The sequence below is a fragment of the Lampetra planeri genome, chromosome 1, assembly GCF_965212315.1.
Source record: "Lampetra planeri chromosome 1, kcLamPlan1.2.h2, whole genome shotgun sequence".
Taxonomy (NCBI): domain Eukaryota; kingdom Metazoa; phylum Chordata; class Hyperoartia; order Petromyzontiformes; family Petromyzontidae; genus Lampetra; species Lampetra planeri.
The window spans coordinates 36,477,912-36,490,383 of NC_136107.1; the positions used below are offsets into that span (position 1 = coordinate 36,477,912).

General features: G+C 50.3%; 1 protein-coding gene across 1 annotated transcript in view; it reads left to right on the forward strand.

The window, feature by feature from the left end:
• The window catches only part of LOC144717865 (protein sidekick-2-like), a 144,872-nt gene that overhangs the window by 28,979 nt on the left and 103,421 nt on the right, over positions 1-12,472 (forward strand). The window contains exons 9-10 of the mRNA XM_078593640.1: positions 7,748-7,939; positions 9,275-9,396. Coding sequence (XP_078449766.1) covers positions 7,748-7,939; positions 9,275-9,396 — 314 coding nt within the window. The remainder of the gene's footprint in view (positions 1-7,747; positions 7,940-9,274; positions 9,397-12,472) is intronic.

A 12,472-nucleotide genomic window follows, 5' to 3' on the forward strand; every position in this document is an offset into this window, starting at 1 on the left:
TGGGCCATACCTGGTAAAATAAAAAATATACTTCATCGTTTATAAGTTTCGTAGTATCACCGTATGGGATCTCAGCTGTGGTGCAGTGGTACGAACCCCGGCGACCCGAGTGTAACTTTATTCAGCTTTCTAGCCCCTTCCAGAACATCGCCAGAAATTATGTCCCTCGCTCACTGACTCGGTGACATTCGTCCATGTGCAGGCCTCGCCCTCATGTATTCCTATCCGCCTGCGCGTATGTCTCTGCTTCGGTGATCACAGCTGCACTGCCTGATGATGCATAAAATAGCACGGTCCTTATTTTCCTCTCCGTGGAGCGGTGGCGCAGCGGTTCGCGGATTGTGCTACGAACTCGGGTGAAGCTGACTTCGATTCCCAGCCATGGCTCATGACTAGTTCTGAGCCTTCCTCACTTCACCAACTCCCACTGACCAGCGCGGTGAAGTATGGTCAGATAACCCCGATGGACCCGCACGGTGTGAGGAGGCCATCACCCAGCAGTGGATTGACAAAAGGGCTGTACATATAAAAGTAATGCGAAATTAAATACTTTGTTTCGTATGTTATCGTGATTGTGCAGTGTTATGAGGTACAGTTTATTTTTGTTGTATGTAAGGGGAGCGGTGGCGTTGTAGTTGGCAATACTTTGCTCTGAACCCGGCGACCTGATGTTAGCCACGGCCAACATCTGTTGTGAGTGATGTCTGAATCGGTCCTGGGCCTCCACCACTCAACCAAGTCTGCCCACAAGGACCCTCCACAAAGACACGTTTGGGAGGGGGGGAAAAATCACGAGTTATTTGACGGCACGGTCTTGGAATAAGTAACGGCGTCAATCACTGTTTGGGGACATCTCAGATTCTAGACGGTGGGGGGTGAGTGAGTGAGTGTGTGGTGGTGGCGTTATACCAAATGTGTGTCTGTGTGTCTTTGTGTACTCGTGTGGGAAAGCGTATTCAGCAGAATGCAAACCATCTGTGTTGCCCGGTCAGGAAAAACAAAACCTCTAGACCAACGCAATACAATTTATTTTTTTTGTCTAGCGTCAAATTGCAAAAAAAAAGGATCTCTCAGACGCTGAGCGGGCAGTGCCATGAATCAAACGAAGAGAAAAGTCAACACGGAGCAAAATGAGCGCTTTTGAACGGAGACATTGGACCATAGAAAACAAAACACGAGCGATGCAATAAAAAAAGTCCAATAGATTTACGAAACAAGGCTGTTCGTTTTCTTGAAACTGCCCGTCGGGAAAAACAAAAACACACACAACTCTTACGTAGCGCCATTTACCGCTCATGTTTTTAATAATAACTGCGATTATTATGAACACAAATCTCGTTGTGGGAAATAGGGTTCAAATCACAGCGGATGGTATTGGAGGTCATTTCCGATGCAGGAAAGCACTGCGCAGATCACTTGAACAGAGCACTCGGGAACTGAAAGGAGGCCGGCCAGCTGTGTTCATGTTTTGTTTTTGTCCACCAATTTTTTCATCCCATTTGTTGCCCATCAGCATTGCGTCATCAGATGACGAACCAATTCGGATCCCTCGCAGGGCAGTGCAACCTTTGGCGTTGGAGAAGAGACCACAGGAGCAGAGATGACAGAGCTACTCCTGAGATCCGTTCACGTGAACTCTGGTCCACGCAGTTAGGGGGCAGCACTTTCCCCACCCACACTGTCACGGAGAGTAATGTTCATTGCGCGACGTTTATCATTCTCAGACCTGGAAGGTAACCAAAAGAAGTGCATCATTGAATTTAATTTTTTTTATTGGGGGGGGGGGGGGGGTGTGCAGTCATTGATAACCCTGCTAAGACCATCAATTCGGTGCACTTGCAACCCTGGCTTAATTGCAGGTGGCTGAAATCTGGATTGAAACCCTGTCTCTCAGCAAGTTCCAGCTCAGCACTCTGACCTCTGAGCCCACTGGCCGGCTGAACTATGACAAGTGTAGTGGGTTTCGTTTTTATTGGTATGGTGGTGGCGGCGGTGGTGGTGGTGGTGGTGGTGATGGCGGTTGGGGCGGCGATGGACATGGTTGTGCAGGGCGCGCCATCGAAAGCTCCACATCGGCGCACGGCGCTGTCGGCCCCCCTCGCCTCCTCATCAATCACCTCTCACGTCGGATCGAGGGGAGAAATTAGGAGTTATCGCTGAACGCAAACGCAACAAGAGACTGATCAAGGCCCGGCGGCAGGACAAAAAACATTGACTCGGGCATTTTTCATTGCCGGCTCCATTTGACGAGGCGCACCACTTAAAAGCGCCGGCCCGTCATGTAAAATCATTTGGGACCGTCGGTGTCCTCGCGGACAGATAAATAAACGCGGTGCAGCCGCCATCTCTTGGATGGGCGCTGAATCCCCGTTTGGGGCTCTCTGTGTCACCCCCCTCCCCCTAAGCCCCCCCTCCCCCCCCGATTCCCTTAACTCTTCGGTCACTCTCGAGATGAGAACCGCTTCACCTCTGTGATCTACCCAGGTCACCCCCCCCGGTCCGTAAAAGTGAATTGCAGTCGCAATGGGTTTCTCACTGGGTGAAAGGATACGTATCATTGCTGCTGCTATTACTGTTGTGTACAGTATCGTGTTTGTACAGTATTTATGGGATGGGGGGGGGCAGTGGCCAGTGACTGGGGTTGCCTCCTGTCCTGGTTTTCCCCGGATCATCATCTTGTTGCGGTAACTGCTGCTGTACTGGGAAATCTGCATGAAAACACCTGCTTCGTGTCAGTTGCGTAGCAGTCGTAATTGTAATAATCATACACGAATCACGGCAATGGATGTGCATGTAAGGTCTCCCCACTGCTATTATCGTGAGACGTTCTTTCTTTTATCTGTGACATGCTCCGTTTTATTTGTAGCTCAGAGGTGACAACCCTAGCGGTGGCGCAGTGGCCAAGGCACCGCGCTATGAAACTCGGCGCTCTGAGTTCAGTTCCCGACCACGGCTAACATCAGCGCGGAGAGATGATACCCGAATAGATCCTGGGCATCTGTCCTTCACCAACCCGCACGGAGCAGCGCGCGGTGAGGTGTGGTTACACCGCCCGAGCGACCGAGGCAGTGTGTAGGGAGACCTTCATCCAGCAGTGGACTGACAAAAGCGTTGTAAATCACAGTTTAAAATGCCGCAGTGTGTACAGCAATCAAGTCAACGTGTCAACACTGGCTGCAAAACGACTGCAAGATAATTCAACATTGCTGGGTGATGCTGCGTTGCTTCTCGGGCACAAAAGACCAGAAGACAACTCGACACGTTGGTCAATAGTATTCCTGCCGTTAAATGAAAAAATATATACACAATGGAGAACGTTTCAGGAAATGCCCCTTCTTCATATAACATAAATAAAGAGTTAAGTCCCAGCAGCAGTCGCAGTCGCAGCCACACAAACCTTATCATAAAACAACTCCTCTCTAGGGGCCTACCCTGGCTCCTCCCACCCTCAACCAATATATACAAGGTCGGGTCTCTTGGAATTTCTCTTTACTTGATACAGCAATCGTGCTGTGACGGTTCCACCTGAAGACGGAAGCTTGTGTTGCCTCCGAAAAGTCGTGATTTTTTATTTTATGTTATTTATATTATTACTTTCATTAATTTTAATTTTATTTTTTACCTACGTGACTTTTCCGAAAAAACCTAAGAGTATGGATAATAAGAGTTACTTTACACTTTGGGGCCTGATGAGAATGACTGTTAAAATGTTCTCTGATGACCAGTTTTTAAGCTGGGTTTCAATAGTTGCCTAATTGTAGCTATTAAATAACAGCACATCCTTCAACAATAAAAACAACGATGACTAAAAAAACGAATTTACATGAAAAGCAAAAATTCTAAAGTGTTGCTGGCACATTGCATTGTGGAAATATGTGTTCTTGTGACACTTGCAGAATTGCAGTCCTGTGCAAAAATAATTACGAACAATGTTTAGACAATAGCCCACCTATGCCGTAAGGATCCAGTAGACATTCACCAAATCCATTCCCGGGCATTGTTAATTATATTGTAGTGCGTGTGTGTCCACGATGCTGTGTACACAATTGAAGGGTCGTAAGTAAGAATACACAGAGAGGCCGATACACGGACAGGGGAACAGGCAGGAGCTTAGAAAAGCAAAGAGGCTGGGTAATAGATAGGCCAGTTGGTTTGTAGAAGTCCAGGTGGTGCTGACAGGTAGACAGTCCAACAGGGAGACAAGGGGGGCCGGAACCCGCCTACCCCCACCCCAACACGCCCCAGCACATGGAGACAAAGACAATTGACCACCACATACACTATAACAGACTGTTGGAGCAAATTTTGTTAGCGAGCACCTATTAAGCCCGCCATGGCCCACGAAAGCTGGTGTTTACACACCACTACTGGTACTCATTTAAGGCTGAGTTGACCTTTGGGAGGCCCAAGACCAATGCAGATGTTGGCTGTGAGCGGGAATCGAACTCGGGTCGCCGGGTGCATAGCGAAGTTCACTCAACACTCCACACGCCCATGAAGGCCAGCACGGCACACAATGTTGTGGGTGGCCAACACCACACCCGGCCGCCTTTGTCTCCTGAGTGGCAAAGTTTAGACACCGCACCAGGTACTCATTTGAGGCTTAGTCGACCTAGGGAAGGCCCAGAACCGGTGCATATAATCGTCACTGGTGTTGGCCGTGAGCGGGAATCGAACTTGTTTCGCCAGGTTGCGTGCTAACAGTTTCACTACCGCTCCCCACACACACACAAACTGACATGTACACATATATATACACACACATACACATATACTCACACAAAGGCAAACATCCCCTGCATAGCCTTACAGACTGTTGGGGCAATTCCTCTTCGTAAGCACCTGCTGCATACTGATACGCAAACACACCTATGGACACACACACACGCCCACACAAAAATCCCCAACCCCTCACTGCTGGGAAGGAGTCCAATGCAAACACCAAACTTCGTATTGTGCAATCAAAATTACACTATCAGCACCAGCTAGACGCACAAGACCAAACAATCCAGCAGACGCCTATTGCGCTTAGACACATAAACCGTAAATTTGTAAATAATGAAACTATAGCAAATTTGACTTTCGCAACGAGCATACGCCTGCAGTAATACACCGATACGCGCGCAGGCGCGGGGCATATTGCTCCATGCAAAACGCTATTCGTACGTTGTTACGGTACGCGGAGAGAATGACAGAATGAACTTAAAACGACCATTCATGAAACATAAATAAAGAAGTCATATTTACCGTCATAGAACATGTAACAAAAATATAATAGGGTGCCTGTGAACGTGGTTTTCTGCTCAAATGCTGGTACCCCTATTTTATCAACCCTGGAGGGATGATGGGCTAAGTTTATCCGTATACCAGGATTCGAACTGGCAACCTTCCCATTGTAAGATGCTCATTGAACCGCCCAGCCATCTGGCACAAATTTTATGCCGTGGACAAATGTCTCCCCCCCCGCCCCATCCTCCACCACCCCTCCAACCCCCCATCCGCTCCACTAAATCTGGCCCAGACAGTCAGGTCAGTGCATAAGATGACTGCGGCTGTGCGACAATGAGAATCCTCGCAATCTTCAAACCCCCCTTGTGTTCCTTGCAAGTCTGTAAAAATAGCAGATAATTATTTCTGTAATGATGGGTTTAAAGAATTAAATTACACAGGATTTGAAAAGCCGATGGCAGGGGCTGTCAGACGCAATGTGTTGGATATATTTTTGAATTTATTGTATTTTTTTTTTATACATTCTCTGCTTGGAATACTTCTTGCCTCGTTCGTCGCAATCGCACTGACGATTTGGGGAGTGAGCACGATGAGATATTTCTGGATAGGTGGATGGAAAGAACAAGAGGCAGATGGCATGTCATAATAAACGTAATCATGAGCCATGGTCTATCCACCGCTAGATGATTGCCTCCCCACGCCGTCGCCATAATTTGTGGTTATGCGATGCTATTCTCTAAGGAGGGCATTCTCTCCTTTGGCTCCCATTCTGGCGCAGGTCTCGTCCATTGACCGTGATCATCCCTCTGGGCACGATGTGTTTTTCCCCAAGCCCACGGCGCTTCCTGAACAATCGATGCAAGGTCACCAATTTTTTTGGTTTCCTGATCGATGCTTTCCCCTTCTCATATCTCGGTGTAATTCAAAGCATGCATCTTTCTACGTTTTTATCATCATATTTGAGCTCTCCACTGCTGGATGAAGATGAATATGATGCTCCTGACTTGCATTTGTCCCCTGATTCACGTGCTCTTCTCCCTGTCTCTCTGTGTCATTACCAGCATGAGTCTCTCCACGCTGCGCAAGGCTGACAAAAATATAGACAAATGCAGAAGTTGGGAGGGGTTGGGGGGGGAGATGCTGGCGGTAGATGGGAGAGAGAGAGGGAGCTAGAAAATAAGAGCAAAAGGTAAAAGGTGGCTGAAAGTCTGCGAAATAAAGAAGAATGGAGAGGGAGGAGAGAGAGGAGGGAAAGGTGGGAGTGCGTGAGAGTCCATCTATAAATTGCAGGCTTGGTCCCCCACTCAGAAGCCAAAAAATCCATCGCGTTTAATGAAAGAGTGTTTTAGGGTGGGCAGTAAAATACGGCCGCATAAGGAAAGCTCCTGATTAATACTGCCAGGAAGCCTGGAGAGGGAGGGAAAAAAACACCATCGGAAGCATCCCACAGGCACTGTATAACCCCGACCTGCGAGCGATTTTATGGTTTAACTCGGATGCGGAGGCTGAAAAGACGTGGGTAGGTTTTTAACAATTTCTGATACGACTGCCCGGAAATTAAACGGCCGGGACACATAGAACGGCGGTGATTATTTCCACAGAACCGCCGCCTTAACCCGTCGAAAAAAACATTATACATCGACGGGGATGATATTAAAAAAAAAACGGCAATGCTGCTTTTTGCGAGCGTAAAACATCCGCTGCCCGTCAGACGCGTGTCCTCATTCGCTGGCTCCAATTAGCCGGGGCCGACTGCGTGCAGTGGCTCGCAATGTGGCGAGCGTCTGAGGTTAAAGGGTTAACGCTTTATTTACAGCGTAAGCCTGCCAACAGCGCATGCCCCGCTCAAATTGACTTTCACACGGCGGCGACGGCGGCTGCGAGCACGGTGACCGCGGCCGATGGTCGCCTGTTTCTCATGACGTCACGTAGTTGGCACGGTCCCCGGTTGCAGGGAATTAAAGGGGCTACCCCCCCCCTTCCCCCCCTTTCCACCTGGGCCCGTGCCAATTCCGGTCGCCACCTTCACACGTGGCGGATCAAAGGAAGTGCGGAGACACTGACCGAACCGGAGGGGCACATTGGTGGACCGCTGCCAACTTCGCAGCTTCAACAGAGGCTGCGGCAGCAGGAGCCGCAGCAGCAATTCACTCCGCCTCACCTGAAGCCATCGCGCGCCTTTCAATCTTGGATATAGATCTATAAGTTGCTATTCACTGAGCCATACACAATGAGAAGGCTTTTTTTTTTCCACTGTGCTGACGGGTGGCACCTCCACTGCTCATGATGTTAAGACGGCCGTAATCCACCCAGGGTCAGCCATGTAGCATCGGAGGCGGGGGTGAGTATTTGCGGGTCACTGGGTCGACTGGAGTATGTGGCGCATGACAACCAGCCACAGTCGCGGCGAGAGGGCAACCTGATGTGGTGCGCGCCGTGAAATATTTGCCGGGTCACCGTACCCAGACAGACCAAGCTGAAATGAATGAATCGCTGCTTCCCTGCGTCGCCCTCCCAGGGTACAAGGTGTCGTGGGAGGAGCTGAACAAGACGCACTCGCGCGTCACGCACTACCTGCCCAACAGCACGCGCGAGTACCGTGTCACGGGTCTGGCTGCGCTCACCACCTACGTGATCGAGGTGTCGGCGCGCACCAGCCGAGGCTCCGGACCCACCTCGGCCTCCACCATCTCCTCTGGAATTCCACCAGGTGCCTACTTCCCCCCCCCCCCCGCCCCCGATTAGCATGGTTGGCTATGTATGGTTCAACATACAAAAGCAGTTCAACGTACATACAAACATACAAGGATATTGGTAGGAGCCTTGAGCCCCCCCACCCCACTGCTGATGGCTGTGCTCTACTTTCTACACTCCTATCATCGTCATGGTCATCATTCTTGTTCCCCTGACTGGATGCTAGAGGGGGACGTCAATGATGCCTCGGCTGTCAAATCTCACCACGCTTGCCTGTCATTCACTTTCTCCATCGAGGGTGCTCATCGCCAGGTCTAAAATAGTTGGTACAATATTTAACAACCGTGGCAATCCAGCATTAGACATTGCAGCTTTGCGTCATATACACAGTGGCTGGTAGCGAGAGCAGCAGGCACGATGGACAGCACAGAGGCTGTATCGGTACTCATTTACGTATCGTTTCACATTCGTTTAAAGTTTGTCATGAGCCAAATTGCCATTTTGCTTTGAATTATCCATGTTTTTATTTTATTTGCGCCACTGCTCATGGCCACATTTGCCCCGGATGATCGAGAGTTTGACTGGGCAGTTCTCCAACACGTGTTCCCGTTGTACCGCGCATTGTCCGACGTTTCGCTCCATGTGCCCGGTGGGAGCTCACTCCAGCGAGATTTTCAACCCGAGAACACATCAGAGGACTGCACGAGCCAGACCGCTAAATCCTATTCACTAGTTGATAGTATTATTATAATTGTATATATTACCATACCCTGCCAACAATGCCATCCTAACCGAAGCTTCTCTTGACTCTGGTCACTCACTGTCGAACGCATAGGGGTAACCGAATAATATTTTTTACGAAAATTTATTAACAAACCTTTTTTTAGCTTGAGACTTAATCAGAGTGGATTGCTAATGATCGTTTTACTGCAATTTAAATTATGGAAGCGGTGGCGAAAGCGATGCCAATGTGATGAGAAAGATAATGATGGAGAATGAACGACAATAATGAAATAGTGGAGCTGATTAAATAATGGCTGTGGTGATTGAGATGATAATGAAATGATGATAACGATGTTGGTGATGATGGCAGTGGTGATGGTGATGAAAACAATGTAATATTCACGCTTGCAGCAATGATGATGAAAACAGAGCGCATAACTTGTAGCCTCAAATGATAAAATTATGGTGCTGATGATTGATTGAGACGATTGTGATGATTAATGGGATGATGATGAAGTTGACGAATGAACAAAAAACCATCGACACCACAATTACATTTTCCACGGACATCGAGGTCTACTCTCACCTTTCACTCGCCATATTTCCCTCCCTCCCTCCCACCCTTCAGAGCTGCCCGGGGCCCCCTCCAATGTGGCCGTGTCAAACATCGGCCCTCGCTCCGTGGCCCTCCAGTTCCGCGCCGGCTTTGATGGGAAGACGTCCATCCTGAAGTGGGTGGTGGAGGCCCAGGTCAGTGGACATCGCCTCCTCACCCATGCCACCATCTCCGCAGTCACCACCACAATCTCCAATGCCACCACCACCACCCACACCTTTGATGAGCGTGGTTGGCTACGTACGGTGTGAAAGAAGTTCAACATGCAATTATACGTACATCTCCACCCAAACCACCACCATCTCCACCAGGACCGCATTCTTTGTTACCATCACCATCTCCACCAACAGCATCTCCACCACGGCAATTTCCACCACCAGCACCACCAGCACCACCAGCACCATCTAAACTTCCGTCATCATCTCCACCACCATCAAACACATCTCAAGATGGCTCAGAATTGTCAAATAAACTACATTAGGGGTAGGAATGAGGTTGTGGAGATGTGGCTCGCTCAGGGATGGGAAGCACGAGATGAGAGGAGAAAGATGCTGCCACACAGCCCAGGAAGAAGCAATTGGGATTCAGCACCACCAGAAACAACAATGGTATCATCGAGATCCAGGGATCAAAGACAAAGATCCCCTATATAGCCTGAATAGACTGTTGGGGCAAGTGCTGTTAGCGATCAACTATGAAGACCGGCGTGGCACACGAGCCCGCCTTTGTCTCCCCCGTGGCGATGTTTACACACTGCACCAGGTATTCATTTGAGGCCGAGTCGACCTAGAGGAGGCCCACGACCTGTTCGGATAAATCATCACTGGTGTTGACGGTGAGCGAGATTGGAACTCGAGTTGGCGTGTTCGCAGCGCAGCGAAGCGCTAACCGCGACACCTGCTGCTCCCCAGCCAGGGCAGGGCCGACGATCCCCAGGGAGTCTTCAGGTCACGGTCCGGCTTTGAGGATCTTCACCGACGAACCCCGAATGGGGGGGGCCCGGTCAGGCCCAAGCGCCAGCCAGGGCAGCGCCGACGATCCCCAGGGAGTCTTCAGGTCACGGTCCGGCTTTGAGGATCTTCACCGACGAACCCCGAATAGGGGGGGCCCGGTCAGGCCCAAGCGCCAGCCAGGGCAGCGCCGACGATCCCCAGGGAGTCTTCAGGTCACGGTCCGGCTTTGAGGATCTTCACCGACGAACCCCGAATGCGGGGGGGGCCCGGTCAGGCCCAAGCGCCGATCCCAGAGCGGCGCTCGGTGCCGCGCCGGCGGCTCACGCGGCCATCCGTCGATCTAACCGGGCGTGATTAATCGCGCCGTCGTACGCGAGCGCTAAACAACCGCCGCCGCCTAATAACCGCTCCGCGTCGAGACGCGTTGAGTTCCTGCAAGCGAGAGCAACGACAACAAAAAATATATTTATTTCACGCACGCGCGTGCGTGCGTGCGTCGGTGTGTGTTTTTTTCGCTTTTTTTTATTAAGAACGTTATCGTCAAACGATGCGTGTTCACGCGACTTGCACTTCGCTCCCTTACGGGCTTCGTTGCACGTGCGGTGGCGAGTTTAGCGCGCCGACGGCGGGGGGGGGGGTGGAGGCTTCGTGAGTACTCCTGTGAAATGAGCCAATGTGACTGCATCTGTCAAGCCCCGCTGCCTTGCAGCTCCTTGTGCTTGTCACAGGGTTTATTTTAAATGTGTGTGTGTGTGTTGCGGAGTGGTTAGCTCACTGCGCTACGTACCCGGTGACCCGAGTTCGATTCCCGCTCACGGACCAACACCAGTGATTATTATCTGAAGCGGTCATGGGCCTCCCCTAGGTCGACTCAGCCTCAAATGAGTACCTGGTGTGGTGTGTAAACATCACCGCTGGGGAGACAAAGGCGGCCGGGCATGATGTTGGCCACCCACCCCCTCTCATGTGTTGTGCCGGCCTTTGTAGGTGCTCGCTAACAGCACTTGCCCAACAGTCTGTTCAGGCGATACGGGAGATCTTTGTCTTTTTTTTTGTATGTTATAGACGCGTGTGTTTGCGTGTTATTTATTGGGGGAGTAGTCAGCCCCGTGGTTAGCGCACAGCTCTATGAACTCGACGACCCGAGTTCGATTCCCACTCACGGCCAACACCGGTGAGTGTCTGCTGCTGCTGTGTCCTGTACAGCGCTTTGAGATCCTTGATGAAAAGCCACCGCTATATACATGGAATTATTATTGTTATTATCTGAACCGGTCCTAGGCCTCCCCGAGGTCATGGTGCTACCTCCTCGTGTGCCGTGCCAGCCTTCATAGTTCTTCTACTCGCTAGCAGCACTTGCTCAACAGTCTGTGGCAGGCTATTTGGACCGTGTCAGAGTTCACATTCCATGGCCACGATTCGATTCACAGATGTATTCTTTGGTTGCCTCGATTTTACCATCTCTTTTTTAATTGTTTTTGTTTATCTTTCGCACCCTTAATCATGAAGGTAAAGGTGGAGCCCTGCAATTTCCTGCTCACGCCACTGCTGGCAGAAGGGGCCTCGATTAGAGGGAGCTCCAGACAGCGCCATTGGAGAGTGTTTGGCCTATTTTGCAATGCTGACAAGATGACTTGGACTAGGCGGTGCGATACCGCTGGCACACACACTTTACCCAACCAGACGTGGCGCATGGGATTTACGAAATCTGCACCGGTTATTTGTTTTTTTTTGTCCAACTGCTGCGCCAAAAGATCGTATCGAACCGGCAACCTCTGCATCGCAAGCCAAGGGCGCTGACCGTCAGCGCCACGGCGGCAGCGTGCCCACACGCATCGTTTGTATGATTAATTGAAAGACGTGAATTGTTAGGCAAGCGGGTTGATGCCTGTATCATGAACCTTAAAAATCGATACGAATGAATCCATTGGTCATTTCATCATCACACCCTTGAGAAGTACATTTTAATTGGCTTCACACTCTGCCATGCTCGCGTGCTTCCCAGTGATTGACTGATTCTCGCAGCTTTCTCAGAGCGGACGTTGAGCGGAATGAGCTCGGTAAATTGGTAGGCGATTTGGCCACTGTTATATTTTGTTTGCGTCAATTTTGCATTCGCCCATCCGTAAGCTGGCAGAAAGGACTTGCCCTCTAAAGTGCAGCAGTGGCTGAGATGGGAGTTGAAAGCCCTAAGCCATCAAAGCAGAAGCGTGTGCCTTCGAAAGTCATCTCAGCCGTGGGACAGCCCTGCCGCTAA